General features: G+C 33.2%; 1 protein-coding gene across 5 annotated transcripts in view; it reads right to left on the reverse strand.

The window, feature by feature from the left end:
• DIAPH2 (diaphanous related formin 2) overlaps window positions 1-19,708 on the reverse strand; it is a 906,017-nt gene that overhangs the window by 662,359 nt on the left and 223,950 nt on the right. For all 5 annotated transcript variants that reach the window (XM_064362655.1, XM_064362651.1, XM_064362641.1 and 2 more), the window contains 2 exons: window positions 19,004-19,112; window positions 5,708-5,818 (listed from right to left, as the gene is read on the reverse strand). In XM_064362655.1, coding sequence (XP_064218725.1) covers window positions 5,708-5,818; window positions 19,004-19,112 — 220 coding nt within the window. The remainder of the gene's footprint in view (window positions 1-5,707; window positions 5,819-19,003; window positions 19,113-19,708) is intronic.

Genomic DNA, 19,708 nt, shown 5'->3' on the forward strand with positions numbered 1-19,708 from the left:
TCTACAACAGAAAAAAACTAATCGCTAACAACCCAAATTAAATGTTGTCGTTTTGACTAAACACACTAATCAAAGATTGCAAAAGAACTCATGCAGTCAGAACATTCACATATGCCTCTGGCAAAAAATGCAAATACAGATCAATTGTATTAATGAAGAACAAATGCAAGGATATATTCAAGCACAACAGTCCCAAGTATGGCGTGAAAAGATGTATAAACACATTTATTTTAAATGATATTTTGTGATTTTAAAGCAAAAAGGCGTCAGGACTTTTTATCAAGCTGTACATCTACCTCCTCCCCCACCTTATATTTTTGCTTAGCCTAATCACAAAATACCAACTTGGGAATAAAAGTTACGTTTTTGTAATACATTATAAGCACATGCATTACAAATCTCTGATAATTTTCATAATAATAGTATAAAAAATTTAGAAGCATGCCACACTAGAGATTGTTGGGCTCAATATATATCACCTGGAATATCTTTTAATATGTGTCCATTAAGTTGCAGCTTTCAAAACCCAAATCGATAATCACAACTGTGGATGTTCAAGGGTGATACCGAAAGTGAGACTAGGATGTTCAGAGCTGAGCTTGAACTCTAAAAGGAAATGCAAGCATGGTGGACTTCAAATTAGGTTGATAAAACAAAATGGGATACATTTCTTGTTTCTATCTTTATTCAATAGAACTATTATAGAGATGTAATGGCTATTACTGAAGCCAAACAAATTTCAGCAATTTCCAGATGCTTTTTTTCTAACATTCACATACATAATAATTTATTGACAATTTACCTGCAGGGCATATGAAAATAATTACTGTTTCTAGATAATTTCATATAAAACATAACAAGTAAATGTATTTATATTTGGTTTCCTTTTTAGAAATAACTTGCTTTAGCTCTAGTTTTCCAGTTTGAAATGGAATGAAGAAATTTATTAGAATGCAAAATTATCTAACATTGCTGGGCCACATTATCAGGTGATTTCTGAACTCTATTTAGAAAATTACATAAGTCAGACAAACCCAATACACTGGTCATTGCAGAAACAACTTTTTACTCATTTTAGAGTATAATTTTTTTCTCATTCTTGTCACCATAATATTCTCTCTCAGAAATTCATCATAAAAATTAAACACTTTCAATTATGTCAGAAAAACAGAAAAACTTAAGTACTGCCATTTAATTAGCATAGAATGTTATAAAACATGAAAATCAGTCAGCATGATTAAAATATTTTCAGTGAAAATAACTGGTTAAATGTGCAGTTTAGTTCTTAATTAGGTCAGGACATTATTTATACAATATACATAGTATATGAGCATATATAGCACAATATAAAATTTAGACATGTATAAATGCAATATTTTATAAATATTCTTTATTAGTAATGCTCCAGGCCTATCAAAGTCAGTCCTCATTTAATGTCCTCAGTAGTTCTTGGAAACTGCAACTTGAAGCAAAAAAAGTATAACAAAACCAGTTTTCTTTTTCTCATCAATGTTATAATGAAAGGACATTATTCAAGGATCTGCTGTACATGGTTTTGCTTTCAGGTACAGTTTGCAAGAGCCTACTAATGACATTAAGTGAGAACTTACTGTAAATATATATTCATATACACATACACATATGTTTACATTTATAAAACTTCTTTTCAGCCAAATTTCAAGCCTCGAAATATTCATAAATTCATGATAAAATAAACATTTACTGAATAAAAATTTTTACATACTACAAATAAGATGGCTATGCTATAAAAGTAAATGGAAATCTATCACTGAAGTTTTATATATTAAAATGTGAACTATCACAAAGTTACTGAAATATATTGTTACTAGTTATGTGAAATACTCTAAATATGCTTAAGTTATTTTTTAAAAAGATATGCTGTATAGATTTAAACCTATTTTTTGCAGAATCCCTGAAATATATAATTTCCTAGAAAATAGTGTACTTCAAAGGAAATCAAAGTCCATTGCCAGTACACTACTGATTAACGGTCAATCAAAATGGAGTCTTCAAAACAATAAGAAAGAGTTTTGCTTACTTTTAAAGAGATAAAAGTATGCCTACTGCCTACAAACACCATTTCTTATGTTTTTTCTTCACATATCTGATTTAACTAATATTTTCTTAATTATTTAACTAAATAAAAGGCAGATGGGGAAAACTTCACAAGAAATCAATGCAAATTAAGTACAGAAAAAAATACTATTTTAAAACTCACTAGAGAGTTTGTAACAACTCATTTATTCTAAATTACTAAAGTAAATTTATCAGACATAAAATTTCCATAAAAATGAAATACAAACTCTTTTCAAACATCAAAATTTAAGCATAGGGATGGGAGGAATCTTGAAAATAAACTTTTACAGAATATAATTAAGATAATTATGTTATCTTGAAGATTCCGATAATTATTGTGAAAAAAGTTTCACTCTACTATAATGTTGATCTCAAGGATTATTGAAATACTAAGAACTAGTTTTCCCCAACACATAATGGTTCTAGATATATACAATTTTTCATCCATGTTCCAACAATTAATCTTAGCCCTAACCACATCTAATTTGTTGCTTTGAATATACTATATTCTAGAATATTAGGGAATTCTTGTTAGAATTGTATATAAAAAAAAAGAATAGAGAAAAATGTAAGGATTTTAAAGGCTCATCTATGACCATATTACTAAGCTTTACTGCATATATAAAGGATATGTAATGTTACTATAAATTCCAGTGGTTTAAATTTAAATAGTCAATTAGTAGGTTAATTAGATACTAATTGACATGTGAGGTATACAGTATATGTTAACCCATGACCATTCTGTCCTCCTCCCAAGTTGTGATAAACTACAATAGTAGTGAAATCTATGATTCTAAAGAAATTATCTCTAATCTTCTCAAGGCCTATCTGCCTGAATTCTGATTCTACTCTTGCATATAAGAAATGCCTGGCCAGGTGTGGTGGCTCACACCTGTAATCCCAGCACTTTGGGAGGCTGGGGTGGATCATTTGAGGCCAGGAGTTCAAGACCAGCCTGGCCAACATGGTGAAACCCTGTCTCTATAAAAAATAAAAAGAATAGCTAGGTGTGGTGGCACACCTGTAGTCCCAGCTACTTGAGAGACTGCAGTGGAAGGATTGCTTGAGCCCAGGAGATTGAGGCTGCAGTGATCTGTGATTGTGCCACTGCGCTCTAGCCTGAGTGACAGAACAAGAGCCTATATCAAAAAAAAAAAGAAAAAAAGAAAAAAAGAAAAAGAAACAAAAGAAAGGAATACCTGGGGAGAATTTTTTTTTTTCCCAACCAAACATCTCTGCCCTATCCTCGATACAGTATGATTTTGACAATTTCTCTTTAGGGGGACACGTCCAACCTCTCAGTTGGGAATCAGAGCCATATTTAATCATATTTAGCTCTACTGTCTTAGAGAGAAAAAAAAATTTTTGAGAATCCTTGTAGGTTCTATTCCAAAACTTTTGCTTCCCACTTTTATCTTGCTGGAGAATCACTGAGATCTGAGAAGTAGGGCATAACAAAGAGATGTGATAGTTAAAGAAAAGTCTAACTGGAAGTATATATTAAGAGTACCACAGGCTAGAACAGGTAGTAGCTGTGGGGGAAAATAGGGTATGGTTAATGAATACAAAAATACAGTTTGATAGAAGTAAAAAGATCTAGTGCTCAGTAGTACAATAGTGACTATAGTTCATAATTATCTTTATTTCAAAATAACTATAAGAGTAGGATTAGACTATTTCCAACACAAAGAAATGATAAATGCTTGAAGTGATAGATATCTACCCTGATTTGATCATTACACACCATGTTCTTGTATCAAAATATAAATTTTGCCACAAAAATATGTACATTATGTATCCATAATTAAAAATTATTTTTAATTTAAAAAAAGAACATATAAATTAAGAAGTACATGGTGCCACAAAAAGTTTTATATAGGGCCATAGGGCCAATGGAAAAGTGTAGCTTAGAAACACTAGCACATAATCTTAGCTATCTGTGTAACCAAATGAATAACATGAGACCACTGAGCCCAACAGAGATTAATATACCCAGACAAAAGTGCAAAAGCTTGAGGACACGAGCTACAATATTATACCTTTTCTGAAAAATGAGGGACTAAAATAAATTAAAGTGAGAGTCACAGTTCTCTTGACTAGCCATTCAGTAGTATAAAGCAGAAAGTGAATGTTCAATTATAAATAGAGGGAAACGAAAGAGAGAAAAGTAAGAGCAACAACTATGGCAGAAAACATGGCATATTAGTAAATGAGTAGAGGATGCTACAGAGCTCTTGCAGCCAGCAAGTCTTCAAAGATAATCCTATAAACAGAGAACCAGCCCAGTAAGAACAAGCACGGAAACCAACAAGAAGGCAATTCAAAAGCAAACTACAATCAAGACTATAAGATTATCTTTAGCGACCTAAGTCTACAGACTTTGGATGAAAACATAATCAGTGAAAAAAAAAAAAACAAGAATAATCATATGTCATACAAACTATATTTGGTAAATGTGCCTAAGTTAACTGCACACTGAATCTCTAAACGGGTCACTTAAAATGTTGCTTTGATTCACTGCATCCAATTCCTTGGTTTTAAGTGTCAAGAATGAAAGAACCACTTCAAATAGGATTGACATAGAAATTTCCAAAACCAGGTAGACCCAATCACACATCTTATTACAATGGGTTTAACAGGTCCAATCACACAACTTATTATGATGAGTTTCAACTACTTTCAGTTAAGAGTATCCCACCACACATTACAAATTTATACTGCATACTGGTTCCTCACCAGGAAATGTCCTCAATTTGGGTATTTCTGGTAAACTAGGTCATACACACGCACACGTGTGCACACACACACATACACACTCATTGACATTTATTCTTGTTTTTTTTTAAATCTCTCCTCAGTGCTTTTTCCCCACTTCCTTACTTTTACTTCTTGTCTCATAGGTATATTCTGAGTAGCTTAAAGACACCAGCATAATTTTACTTGTCTTGAACAATGCCATAGTCTTCAATAAAATCACCCCTCAGTTAACATACTTAATAAAATATAAAACCACAGTAGTTGTATTTGTATTTATAAAAATAAATGTGCTTATTTAGTTCAGATTCAGCATATAAAGCCATTCCAAAAATGTTTTCAACACTATCATAATTAGAGCAAATATTCACATTCAATTTAAGAAATAAAATTGTTTTTGATTTGAAAAGTTCCTACAGCCTTGTAACGAGAGTAACGTTCTTAAGCGATGTGTCTAGCATATACTAATCAAAGCTCTACGCACGCTTATGCTGAATACCAATTAAATCAATCTAAGTTATCAAAGATGAAAGCAGAAAATTTTAAATGAAAATTGAAACTGCAAAAACAAGTCTCATGTTTTCAATATTCAAACTTCAAAGAAAAGAAGTTCCCTTTTGACTTAAGAAAACAACAAAAAACAAAAACACATCACTTCTGGGCACATTATTAGCTGAATTCTGAATCATCATTTGTATGTAGAGAATGCTGTTACTGGAATACAGAAAAGCTTACAAAATGTCTAATGCTTTACAAAACAAAATAGCAAAGCACATTTATTTACTGTTTCAAGTGCTTTGGGGAAGTGAAAAAAATTAAAATTCATCAGCATAATAAATGTATACATTCAACTTACTGGTAACATTGTTTTTAGTCCTGAACGGAGGAATTCATTCCTTAAATGTATTCGAAAATCAAGCTCATAAGGAGAAGTGACAAGGGCATTTATAAACTGCATGCAGGCCACCTGCAATCAGAAAGCAAATTTTGTTTTTAAAAAAATTCACCTTAAATAAATTAATAAAGTAATTCATGAAGGTAACGCATTCACTAAAGGCATACACACATAATGATAAAATAAGAAATGCAAATATTTCTACAAGTATAATGATTATGATTTTAATTAGAAACAACAAAATTAACAACATAGTATATAATGTTCAAAATAATTCTAACAAAGACATGATGACCAAGTAGGTTATGCTTTTTAAAATAATATGAAGAAATATTAAACTCCCTCTGAAAAACCCAAATTGCAAACGTGGGCAGACAGAGCCCTTTGAAAAGATCACAAAATGTATCTTTCACGTCCAGTTGTCCTCACAGTACACTTGGCCTCAATTTGACAGGGTTATAAACACTTCTAAAATAAATCAAATGAAGTTATAAAAGTACCTTAATATTAAACAGGGAACAGTGATAACTTAAATTATTACGTTAATTTATACTCTCTCCATCCTCTTAATAGGATTATTTGTACAAAATATATAAAGTATTAAAATATGTAATTAAGATGAATAAACTTACCAGGTATGAAAAAAAGATAATGGAAGTAAATTAATATCAACTAGAAGGCACTGTGACACTAATACTAATGCACATTTCAAAATAAAGCATATGTAAGGGCTTGTTTTCAAGTAAAGTATTTGATTAAATATATTGATACTAAAAAATGAGTTATATTTTTCTTATCTTCTGATTTTCATATTCCCTATTATAAAAAGGAACTTATTTTCTGGTAATTTTAATCTAAAAGGGAATCAACAAAATGCTAAGTGCCAGGTATTCCACAAATTATTTCTAAATAGTATTTTTGGAAAATGCTGCTCAAATCTAAGGTAACTGACTAATCATTTAACTGAAAAGATGTCATTTAAATTTATTATTTTTGAAGACTGCAATGAGTAGAAGAGTGTTCATAGTGCAAACTACAAGGAGTCTCCTCAGAAAAAACAGAGTATACAAAGATACTAAGTATATATAGAAGCAGATACAAATAAATTAATAGTTAGCATGGGAAAACTATATTACCAAAAGACAATATTTCAAAAATATTTTGACTTGACTTCTACAGATTTATTATGATACAGTTATTTTTTCCAAAATAGGGAGAAGAGATTAAAAGGTATGCTTTACTTTTGAATCTGTATCTTACATATTTAAGTCACTTTTGGGGAGATTAGCCCATCTGCCTCACATTTACATTCAAAAATCAAAAGTTACATGCTTTAAAAGGGCTGATTAAGGTTGTTTCTAACATGACCAAATATCTGAATGATACAACAATATAGTCTAATTTCTATGAATGTTGAAGTGTCAAGATAAAACACTTAGACGACTGACTAAATATTTGCCATAAATTTGGCATTACCTTTAAAGACACACCAGATAAATTATTATGAAGCTTATGCTTTAATGGATTACTTAACCTTCCTATTTACAATAGGATATCATGTAAATCTTTATACAGTTTTGATACTGGGCTATAAATTTGCATACTGTACATGTACACAGCTATATTATAATTGTTTTTGCTTGAATGACTCTTGTTATGTTACAACTATGACATGACCAAACAAGCCAAAGTACATGTCCAATCCAAAATTAATAGAGAGAAAAGTTGCCATCTGTTAGGATTGTTTTTGCCAGAAGAAATTCTAGCTTAATGGCTTGTATTAATACCCTACAAGTAAAGAGAACATTTCTGTAAAAAACAAGTTAATGAGTCCTGCAACTGTATCTTTACACAAATAAAAGTATTTAGATCAGGAGACAATAAAGATAATAAAAGTCAATAAAATTAATGAATGTGTCAATATAACTTTAATAATATGTTTCAGTGACATTAAATACTCACTTTATATATAATTTATGAATATATAATTTAATACGAAAACAAAGAAGTTCCATCCATTGACTATAGTATATAATAATTGGGAGATAATGTAAAGTCAATTTTAAAAAGGTAAAGGCACTGGCCTAACAATGTACCATTTATTGTATATCATATTCTAATAGGTATTTAATTAATTACAAACAACATAAGATGAATAGACACGTTATTATGTCATTTTCCAACATAAGCTGATGAAGTTATACTATTTTATAGAAGTATGTATACTGTAATATGAATGTGGAAAACAAAAAGGTCATCTAAATTTTTGCTATTCCTTTATGCCGTTACACAAATGCTGCCCTTTTCAGAGAATAAGAACAATATCTCAAATCCAAAACTGAAATAATTGTCATTATTTACAAATACAAAATTAAATTTAAATAAAAGGATAGAACATATTATTACTTAATTATAAACATAACAAACCCATTGTGTGTATCCTGAATTCATAGCTAAATACAATATCACAAAGTATTATCATCATCATTGTTAGTTACCAGACAATGTATTAAGTTCTTTACATAATTCAACATCTAATCTCATCTTCGTAAAAACCACACAAGGTTAGTATTACTGTCATCCTTATTTTACAGATGATGAAGCTGAGGCTCAAAGCAGGTAGAATAACTTACGTAAGGCCACATAGCAAGGAGGAAACTCACGATTATAAACAATATCACTTTACTACAAATATAATTTCCAGCACATTACAAAGTTCTCATATACTCCAGGCATAGATTCTTGCAACAAAAGATTTTGAGGATGGGTAAGATGATAAAATTTAACTGGTGCAACATGCATAATATAGTGGGGGTATGTAGCTTTAAAACTATAGGTTAGGTTGGGTGCAGTGACTGATGCCTGTAATCCCAGCACTTTGAGAGGCTGAGATGGGTGGATCACGAGGTCAGGAGATTGAAACCACCCTGGTCAATCACTTGAACCAGGGAGGCGGAGGTTTCAGTGAGCTGAGATCACACCACTGCACTCCAGCCTGGCGACAGAGCGAGACTCCGTCTCCAAAAAAAAAGCCAAACAAAGAAACAAAAAAAACTATAGGTTAATTAGAAAAAGATACAATAATATAAACAATATGTTGTCTAGAATACATAGCGGTTATCATAACATATAATGTAATGCAAAAAAAAATAAAAAAAGCAAAAGTAGAAAATAGTTCTTGGAGTGGGTTAAATTCCACTTCATGGACATCCTGAGCAGTAAAGTATAAGTGGCATCTCATCATCCAAAATAATGGTCTGCCACTCCTCTCCTTTACTTCCTGCTACCCCACTCCATACTCAGCATGTATATGCATGTGAACACATGTACACACACACACTAGAGTACTGTGCTATTCAATATAGGAGCCATTTATAACAGTTTAAGTTTAATTACAATTAAATAAAATTAAAAATTCAGTTGCTCAGTATCACTAGCCATTGTTTAAGTGCTCAATAGCCACATGCGGCTAGTAGCTACCATATTGAATAGCAAGGATATAGAACATGGGAGAAAGTTTGACTGAATAGCACTACACTGGAGATTTTAAACAAAAAAAGACATCTGGCCTAATCTCTGAAACCTTAGCTTCAAAGAACTACAAAGATCATTGCTGAAAAATAAAAATTTCAAAATTCATATGCTCAACTTCCAAGTATTTAAATCTTTAAGAGATAATTGTACTCTATTGTCCTCTTATAATACAAAATCAATCTGCTTTCCAAAAAAAAAAAAAAAAAAAATTTAACTCCAGAGAAAGAAAATATGAGATTTTAAAGCGAGACAGAACATAAAATACTCTGGTCCAATATGTTACTTAAAAGTAAAGAAAGAAAAAACCCGGAAAGATTGGATGATTTGCCCAATATCATATAACTAATAAGCCCCAATGATACAACTAGAACTCAGTTCTCCTGACCTTTAGCCTTGGATTCGTTCTACCACATTATATTGCACAAATCTGGTCTTGCTTAATATGATTTCTCCTTATACTAAAAAGAAAACAAATGCCTTTGAATTGACTATCACAAAGTCCATTATCCAGAGTTGCTCTGTTGCTTAGTGTCTGTATAATGGCTATGTTTCAAAATGGTCTGCTATATCTATTGTTACAAATATAGCTTCCATGAGAATTAAAATTTTAAAGTCACAGAAAATCAGTGAATTTCCTCCATTAGTAATATACATGGTAGGGCCACAATTCTGGTGTTTAATTAGTAAATACAGTCGATTTCTGTATTTGCATTTTCATTCAGTGGTATCATAAGATTTCAACATGAGATACATATATAGCCCATTGAATGAATACATAAGCATATATAGTTAAAAACCACCAGTTTTGTGCATGTGATAAAGTATCCAATCATTTATGCCATGTATAATTATATACAACAATGAATCATTATCAGTTTTCTACCACATTAGGATCCTTCCATCACTATAATAGTATATTATATTTCTAGAATAATCATCTACATTCTTTAGTCACCAAATGTTGTTGTCTTCATTCTGAGGGGGTATGGTACAGAGGGTAAAATATTACAAAACAGATGATAAACTTTCAAAAGGCAAAGCTCATCTGTATATGCCTAGGGTTTATTTCTAACACTTAACTATTCCAAATAAAATAATTAAAATATAGCAAGTGAATACGATTTAAATATTTCAAATTTTATTGGCATAAGACATAGCATTACAAAAAAAAATTTAAGTTTTTTTTTTTTTATGTAAGTGACAGAGAAAGGGAAATACATAAATATCTTCATAAAATTATTGGGAAAATGCTAGAACCTTTTATTGATTTTAACTTACAGGCTTTGAAAACTATACAAACATCTATCTATCTAATCACAATTCATAGAGCTATGGGGTACAATAATTGCCAACTTTAGGGTATTCTCAGACAGATTATCCATATTGCCATTATCTGTGACAAATTGTACTTTTAAAATTTTATTAACACTGTTACACAGTTGACCTTATTAAGTACTCTGTTGACATTAACAAGGTCTTTCTTTATCTCAGCCCAGCAGGAGTTAGGAACAAAGATGATTTAAGTCAAAGTAAGTATGAGAGAAGAAAGATATGAATGTACAGAGCAAGTTAACTGAGAAATGGAGTACTTTCGAAGCCAATGGATGTCACTTTCAAAGGTATGAATGAAAAGGAATAAAACGGCATAAAACCTATAGGAAACAAAGCACAGTATGACTGGACTAAAAACATATGTAGAACCGTAATGGAATATGAGGCGAAAGAGAAAGCAACAGCCAGATGAAGTATTTTGTGTGGGCTAGGACTAGACTGTAATTCTGGAGACTATGGGAAGTCCTTGTTGGGCTGAAGCATTATGAAATGCATTTCAGAAAGACAACATTGTGGAAGATAATTTAAAGGGAACCATAATGAAGAATAGAACATAAGGAAAGGATAAAATAGTGAGATGTGACAATGCCCTGAAATAAAAAAATGGCAATGAAGACGGAGAGAGAAGGATACCATGTCAAGGAAGGGAAATATAACATTAGGGATACAGAATTGATAGGATCTGGTGACTAATGGAATGGAAAAATGGAGTAAGAGTAGATTCCAAGATGACTAGTATGTTTCTGCTATATACTAATTCTTGGGGAATACTAACGTCAACCAGGATTGGAAATACAAGAGAAATGCAGGTCAAAGCTGGAAAGAGGATTAGAGTAGGGAGAAGGATTTTTTTTAAAAAGGAAAATAAGTATATTTAAGGAGAATATTGAATTTGAACTCCAGTCAGGAGGCAGCTGAATATATGGGGTCTGTGAGTTGGGAGGAAGAGATCAGATAAAGACGTCACATATGAGTGCTCGTTAATTGAAGTTGTGAGGATGGATGTGATTGCCCAAGGATCATTCAATATGAGAAAAGCAAAGTACCAAAGGACTGAGGATCAAGCTCTAGGAATCTGAAAATTTAAGGGCCAAGCATAGAAATAAAAGAGTTTAAATGAAACACAGAGGTAAAAGAAAAACAAGGAGAGCGGGAGGCCGAGGCGGGTGGATCACAAGGTCAAGAGATCGAGACCATCCTGGTCAACACGGTGAAACCCCGTCTCTACTAAAAATACAAAAAATTAGCTGGGCACGGTGGCACGTGCCTGTAATCCCAGCTACTCAGGAGGCTGAGGCAGGAGAATTGCCTGAACCCAGGAGGCGGAGGTTGCGGTGAGCCGAGATCGCGCCATTGCACTCCAGCCTGGGTAACAAGAGCAAAACTCCGTCTCAAAAAAAAAAGAAAAACAAGGAGAGCTTATGATATGGTTTGGATTTGTATCCCCACCCAAATCTCATGTCAAACTGTAATCCCCAGTGTGGAGTAAGGGCCTGATGGCAGGTGACTGGATCATGGGGGCGGTCCTCCCCCTTGCTGTTCTTGTGATAGTGAGTGAGTTCTCACAATATCTGGTTGTTTACAAGTATGCAGCACCTTCCCCTTCTCTCTCTTCCTCCTGCTCCAGACATGCAGGGTACGCCTGCTTCCCCTTCGCCTCCCGCCAAAACAGTACATTCCCTGAGGCCTCCCCAGCCATGCTTCCTGTACAGCCTGTGGAACTGTAAGTCAATTAAACATCTTTTCTTTATAAATTACGCAGCATTGGGTAGTGTTTTTTGTTTTGTTTTGTTTGATGGAGTTACACTCTGTTGCCCAGAATGCAGTGTAGTGGTGCAATCTTGGCTCACCGCAACTTCCGCCTCCTGGGTTCAAGCAATTCTCCTGCCTCAGCTTCCTGAGTAGTTGGGATTACCACCAGGTCCAGCTAATTTTTTTTTTTTTTTTTTTGGTATTTTTAGTAGAGACGGGGTTTTGCCTTGTTGGTTTCGAACTCCTAACCTCGTGATTCGCTCACCTTGGCCTCCCAAAGGGCTGGGATTATGGGCAGGAGCCACGGCGCCTAGCTAGGTAGTTCTTTATAGCAGTGTGAGAATGGACTAATACAGTTTAGTATCATGGAAGTCAAGGGAGGAGGGAGTTTTGATGAAGGAGTGATCAATAGTGCCAAATAGTGATGAGGAAGCTAATATAATGACTTCAAAAGTGGCCTGTTGCTTTTTCTATCATGGAGGTCACCGGCAACCCTCTATTACTGAAAATGATAGGTTTGACAATTATTCAGTGTTGACATAGATTTAAAATAAAGGCATCCTTCTTTAATTCAGAACTTAGTTTTATGTAAATACCAAAAATGACTACATTGTACAAATATCTCTAAACAAACTCCCATTAATCTATTTTCTAAATGACACTAATGTAAAACTGTCAATAAATGGAACACATTTCCTAAGTATTATCATGCACTCATTCAACATTTAATATATAAAATGCTAATTTCTACATATTTTTTCCATATTCATAAGCCTCAATGCCTTGTTTTCTTATAAAGGCAAATTTATAAGCTAAATGCTTAGTCCAAAGCTACTCCCTCATATGCGATGGTCTGAGTACACTAATAGCTAATTTACAAGTATGCTTACAGTAAAATCTCAACACTCAAGAACCATTGTGCAAAGAATCAAGCCACATAGAATAGGTCCATATATCTGTTGATCTATTTAAGCATCAACATCTTCTTTCACATGGGACATTCTCTGAAATGAATTATATAATTCCCACATTCTCATGCAATATATACTAGACATAATTTAACAATTTCCTGTTGAGTTAGGGTCATCACCAAATATGCGAGTTAGTGAGCTATGGTGTAACTCAGTATCTTGGGAGGTACTGAAGGATGCAGGCCTACTAGCCTCTGTGCTAAGTGAGGTCTATTGTTATTGTTTGCATTCCCGTTTCAGTCTATCCACTCCTCTCCTGCTGCCAGCCTGTCAGTTGTCACTTCTTGATGATTCCAGTGTACTACTCTGGAATAAACCCTCTCCCAACCTTCCAACCTGCACTTCTAGTCTGCTGTGGATGGAAAACAGATAATTGGGTTCGTCAAGGTAACATAAGAAATGAGAATAAATAGGCTCTGATTAAAGGTCAAATAGTTGTTCTCACCATGAGGCTTACTTAACAGATTTGGTGACATCTGTAGGCTTCTGAGATTGTTTTATTCTATTTTTGTCTTAACTGCTTTTTTAGTTCTCAGTTATATTCCAAAGGACAAATCTATTCAATAGGTGAGGACTAGATAAATGAAGCTATCACACATCAGGAAAGGGCATATTTACAGCTCTGTTTCTGTGTACCATTTTAATTACAACATGTGCAAAGTTCATTATTATTTTCAGCATGTTAGAAAACAGTTTTAAAATGTATTAAACTATGCTAGCATACTTCTTTGTATATACTGAAATACTGTAAAAACATGGCACCTTTCAAACTAACAGCGGCCTGCGAAGACCGGCGCTGTTTTGATAGTGTATCATTGTATGTTAACCACACTACTTTCCCTTTTTATAAACCATTATTAATGCTCAGTATACCCTAGGTTTTCCTACCCGGCTATCTATAAAGCAGTTTCAGCTAGATCCTGGTATTACCTCACTATTTTTTATGAAGTGACTGCCAGACTGGCATCTGTTTTACCTCCTGGAAGCCCTTTTCACCTCTCATCCTACCATAGTACTGCTTCTCTATCAGCAAAGATAATTTATAAAAAATGCTTACTTGTCCTTCAAGGCCTACTTAAAATATCACCTCATTACTGAAGCCTTCGCAGACTTATGCAAGACATAGAACACACAGATATAGGTGGGGAATAGTAGGTATTTCAGGCAAAGTGTTCTACATGATAAAATGTTTGAGGGCACTTAAAAGTCTATAGCATATCTGGGAAACACCAAGTGTAGTATGGGGCAAACATATGGTACATTTGGGAGAATAACAGGCTCAAAGGCCAGAATATTTAGTTAAGGCCACAATGAAAAATTTAGCAATGGGTCACGGGCATAGTTTTTTTTTTTTTTTGGAGACGGAGTTTCATTCTTATTGCCCAGGCTGGAGTACAATGGTATGATCTCTGCTCACTGCAACCTCTACCTCTTGGGTTCAAGTGATTCTCCTGCCTCAGCCTACTGAGTAGCTGGGATTACAGGCATGCACCACCACACCCAGCTAATTTTGTCTTTTCACTAGAGACAGGGTTTCTCCATGTTGGTCAGGCTGGTCTCGAACTCCCGACTTCAGGTGATCTGTCCACCTCAGACTCTCAAAGTGCTGGGATTACAGGCGTGAGCCACCATGCACAGCCCATGAGATTTTTAATGATGATAATATATTAGAATTTGATCTACTTTTAAGGATAACTGACAACAGTGTAGGACATTTGTCTGGAGAGAAAGAACATGTCAGTATGGGGTACTAATTAGGAAACTGTTGAAATAATATTGGTGGGAGAAGATAAAGGCAGTGGAAGTAGAATGGGTTAGAGTCACAGTCAGTACTATATTTTGAAATAAGACTTGATGACTGACTGAATGCAGGGGACAAAAAAAGAATGCAGTGTTGAGAAAAATTAAAAATTGGGTAGAAGATGATACCTCTATAACCAAAAATAGGAAACACAGGAAGAAGAGGAGACTTAGGGAAAATCAGGTTAACAGAAAGAGAGAATCAGCTAAGTTTTAATATAAAAGGAGACACAGCTTAGTAGGTAAAGCAAGTAATCTATAGCCAGACTCCCTGGTGTGTTATCTGTGCTTTGACTTCTATTCACACTGTGACCCTAGGAAAGTTATTTAACCACTATGAGCCTCAGTTTAATTATCTATAAAATGGGGATAATCCTTCTATCTCTTTCATACAATTGCTGTGAGGTTTAAATGAGATAACATATGTAAAGTATTTAAACATTTTCTGGCATATGGGTTATAAATGCTATTTTTGATTTCTTAATTTTATAATCTCAGTCACTGAGCTGGATGTATAAATCTGGAGATTCACTACCACAGTTGAATTGTAAAACTAGAGAAGTAATTGAGAACATTCATGGACAAAAATTATTTTTTCAAAGTATGTGTCTGAGTGTATATTCATGTACATGTAGATATATGTAGGTGCATACGAATGTATGTACGTAAAATGATACTAAAAGAGGACCAAGGATAGAACATAGGGAACAAAATACCCAGGATGTAAGAGGAGGAGAAACACATTAGAAAGACAGAAAAAAAAAAACCACCATAAAGGTACTCAGAAAACAAAGGAGAGAATGGTGCCTAGAAAGCCAAGGGAAGTAAAATTTTCAAGGAGGAAGGTGATCAATAGCGCCAAGTGATCAGGATTGGAAAGAGGCCATTGGATTTTGAAATTAGAGGCTCACTGTAAATCTTTTTGAGAACTGTAAGAAAGTTGAATAGTAAAAGGTAATTTAGAAAACATAGAAAACAAGTATGGATTATTCTTCAGAGGCATGGACTTTAAAATGAAAAAGGGAGACAAGAGGCTAGTTAGAAGGGTAAGTCAGATCAAAAGAAGCTGCTGGTGTATAATCTGTGCTTTACAGAAGAGACCGGAGAATGCTACTAAGCTGAAGGTAAGTCAATGAAGAGAGAGTGTATGAAGATAATGCGATATATCTTCCACCTATTTCTTGAACTCCTGAAGATAATGAAAATCCTATCATAGGTACAAAACTTCGCTTTAAAGGTAAGCTAGGAAAAAAATCTGTGAGAAGTTAATAACCTTTTTTAAAAACCCCAAAAAGGGGGGAAGATGTATGTAGTTGTTATTTTAAAAAATAATTAGTCCTGTATTTTAACAAAATTACTTCCTGAGACTGTAATAACATTTTGGGAAGTCTCAGGATACTACAGAAATAGAAAAGTAGTTCTGCTAAAATACAACACTAATTGTATTTTTTAAACAACAGATTTAAACTTTTGGTTTTTTGTTTCTGTATTCTGAATATATTTGTGAACTTTTACAGGATATCTTTTCATTCACATTAAATAGTCTAAATAAACAAACTCATTTCACAATTCTTGTGAGAGTACTAGACTCTCTATATAACAAATTACTAATTTTTGTAGCTCATTAAAATGTGAAATTTTAAATTGTGGTTTGCATATGTTTGCATCTATAATCAGTATTCAACAGTTTTTTGAACACTTAACAAGATGTCTATGATTCTTCCATATGTTACTTGTTAACAACTTGTTATTTTATCATTCCATTCTGTCCAGCTTCCTGAAGGCTAGCAAATATCTTTCCCATCTTATTGTTTGGGGTGAACTACTCATTGGCAGAGGTGTTCCTTGAAAGTATAGGCAATGCAGTATTTAAATTCTGGCATCACAAAGACCTGGGTTCAGATTACAGCTCTATTCCTTAACAGCTGTGTGATTTTTGAGTGCCTACCAGCAATTCAATTCCCTGATCAGTAAACCAGAGGTAATAATATGTAACTCACAGAGTTGTGGCTACAAATTTATTTAAGGAAGGTTTTTAAAATATATCAATGTATTTGGCCCAAGTATGGTAAACTGAGTATAAAATGTAACGAAAAGTTTGAATATAAATAAAATAGTTCATTCCTACTCAACAAACTTTCAAAGAGAAGTACAAACTTATACATATATCGGAAAAACCAATGAAATTTAGTTAGGTAAGTCCAACCACAGGAACACAAACAAAACTTTCAAGGTCGTCAAAAAAAGGCAGTTTTCCACCTTTCAGTAGAGGTATGAAATTTTATCAAGATTAAATTTTATAAGAAAAAAATGTATTGTAAAAAGGAAAACACTGCTAAAAAAGAATCCTAATTTCCAAAATATGTAATATGATCCCAGCACTTTCGGAAGCTGAGGCAGGCAGATTACCTGAGGTCAGGAGTTCGAGACCAGCCTGGCCAACATGGCAAAACCCCATCTCTACTGCAAATAGAAAAATTAGCCAGGCGTGGTGGTGTGCACCTGTAATCCCAGCTACTTAGCAGGCTGAGGCAAGGACAATTGCTTTGAGAGGTGGAGGTTGCAGTGAGTGGAGATCGCACCAGTGCACTTTAGCCTGAGCAACTGAGCGAGACTCCATCTCAAAAATTAATTAAATAAATAATATATTTGACAGAAAAGTACACCATAAAATTTGATCCAAAATGCTCAGTATCGTTGGAGTAGAAGTCATGATTAACAAAGATCCTTAAATATTTGGAAAGGAATTACAATAATTACAATTTTGTTACATTACAGATTCTCTTTAGACAAGTCAATTCACCTATCTTATGCCGTTTCAAATTCTGGCAAACAAAGATACAAATACTACATAATATATAAAAGAGGAGAAAATTAATTGTGTTTGTTTCACATCAAGCAAGAAATTTTAATACTTAAACATTCAATACTAATAACTTGAAACATTAAATGTAGAAACTACCTTCTCTTTGTTAAATGATAATATGAAAATTAAAAACAAATTTCAGAGACTTTTCCATGGTACATTAAATGGTATACGTTGTCTAAAAGAGAGATCAGCAGAGTCCAAAAATCTGGAATCAAATTCCAACTGTACCACTTAAAAACTGTCACGTTAGACCAGTGACATGCTCATTCAGCTTATTCGTCCCATAAGCAAAACAAAGATGATACTATAGAAATAGCTACATATCTAGGTTGTTTTGAGAATTAAATCAAATAATATATGAAATTAAAATGTTTAGTGCAGGATCTCATACCATAAATACAGGCAATAAACATGCATTCTCATCCCTCAAGAACAGAGTTATCATTCATAAAATGGATCATTTCCTGAAACCATGTAAGAAAAGACAGTGAGTTCTGTCATTTTCTAAAGAAGACATTTAGTAAGTTGTGTCTATATAGGGCTATCAAATGGACACTAACCTAAGAATTGCAATTTAATCCCTTCTATTCAGGCGAGTCAGACCTTTGAATGTTGTCTGAATGGCACAAAGAGAGACGTGTTTAATTGTCTTAAATTTCTACAAGTCCACAGACTTCATTAACACATGTTAGGATAATGGCATTGGCTGAACTGCTTGTCCTTTTGTCTGATTATTGCTAAGGGTTCAATTTCCCTGGTCTATTATATTAATTACTAAATTCCTGTCCAAATATCAATGAGTCATAACTGCCACATTTATAATAATTCCAAAGTATTTGTCAGAATTTTTAAAAAATGTAATTCTCACAAATAAGCAACAGAAAAATTTTAGTTTTACATTCCATACTATTTAAATGTCAGCTAAAATGGAGTTGATGTCATACAAAATGAGTACTCTAAATATAACTCTAGAAGCAATTTAAGACAAAACTAACTCACCTGTAATTGCAAGGCTTCCTGATTTTCTAAACCTTCCACAATTGGTGAAAATCGTTCCCTGTTATTTCTTTCTGCTGCCGTTGTTATAGCCCCTAAAAGTTTATCTAGACTGTAGAGAAAAAAGAAGAAACAGAAATGAGAAATACTTCTTATACACACACTATAAGCATGGGTCCTTTCAGTATTCCCTGTTTTCTTTCTGGTATTTGATGTTTATATATACTATCAGAATTTTTTTAAATTATCATTTACTTTTTTAATTGACGAAAAGTGTATGTTTTCAAATATGTATACATAGTGGAATGGCTAAATCTAGCTAATTAACACATATTGCCTCACATAGTTACATTTTTTGTGGTATGAACACTTAAAATCTATACTCTTAGGAAATTTCAAGTATATAACACACTGTTATTAACTATAGTCACTATGGCATAAAACAGATTTCTTAAACTGATTCCTCCGGTCTAACTGAAAGACCATTACAATATAAGAACTGTGTTCCTGTCTGCATATTTCTTTAAGTCCAATACTGACAGATGTAAATGATTTTAGGGCATCAAAAGGAAAATTCGATTTTAAAAATTCTAAAGAAAGTAACTTTACTGGGTGACATTTTAAAAAGAATACTTAAGTGATAAACATTAAAATTTAAATTTTCAGGTTTTGATATTTCATGTGTTAACTTTAATATCACTTAAACAT

Source organism: Aotus nancymaae, unplaced genomic scaffold (genome assembly GCF_030222135.1).
Source record: "Aotus nancymaae isolate 86718 unplaced genomic scaffold, 86718_ANA_hifiasm-v0.15.2.pri h1tg000004l, whole genome shotgun sequence".
Lineage (NCBI taxonomy): Eukaryota > Metazoa > Chordata > Mammalia > Primates > Aotidae > Aotus > Aotus nancymaae.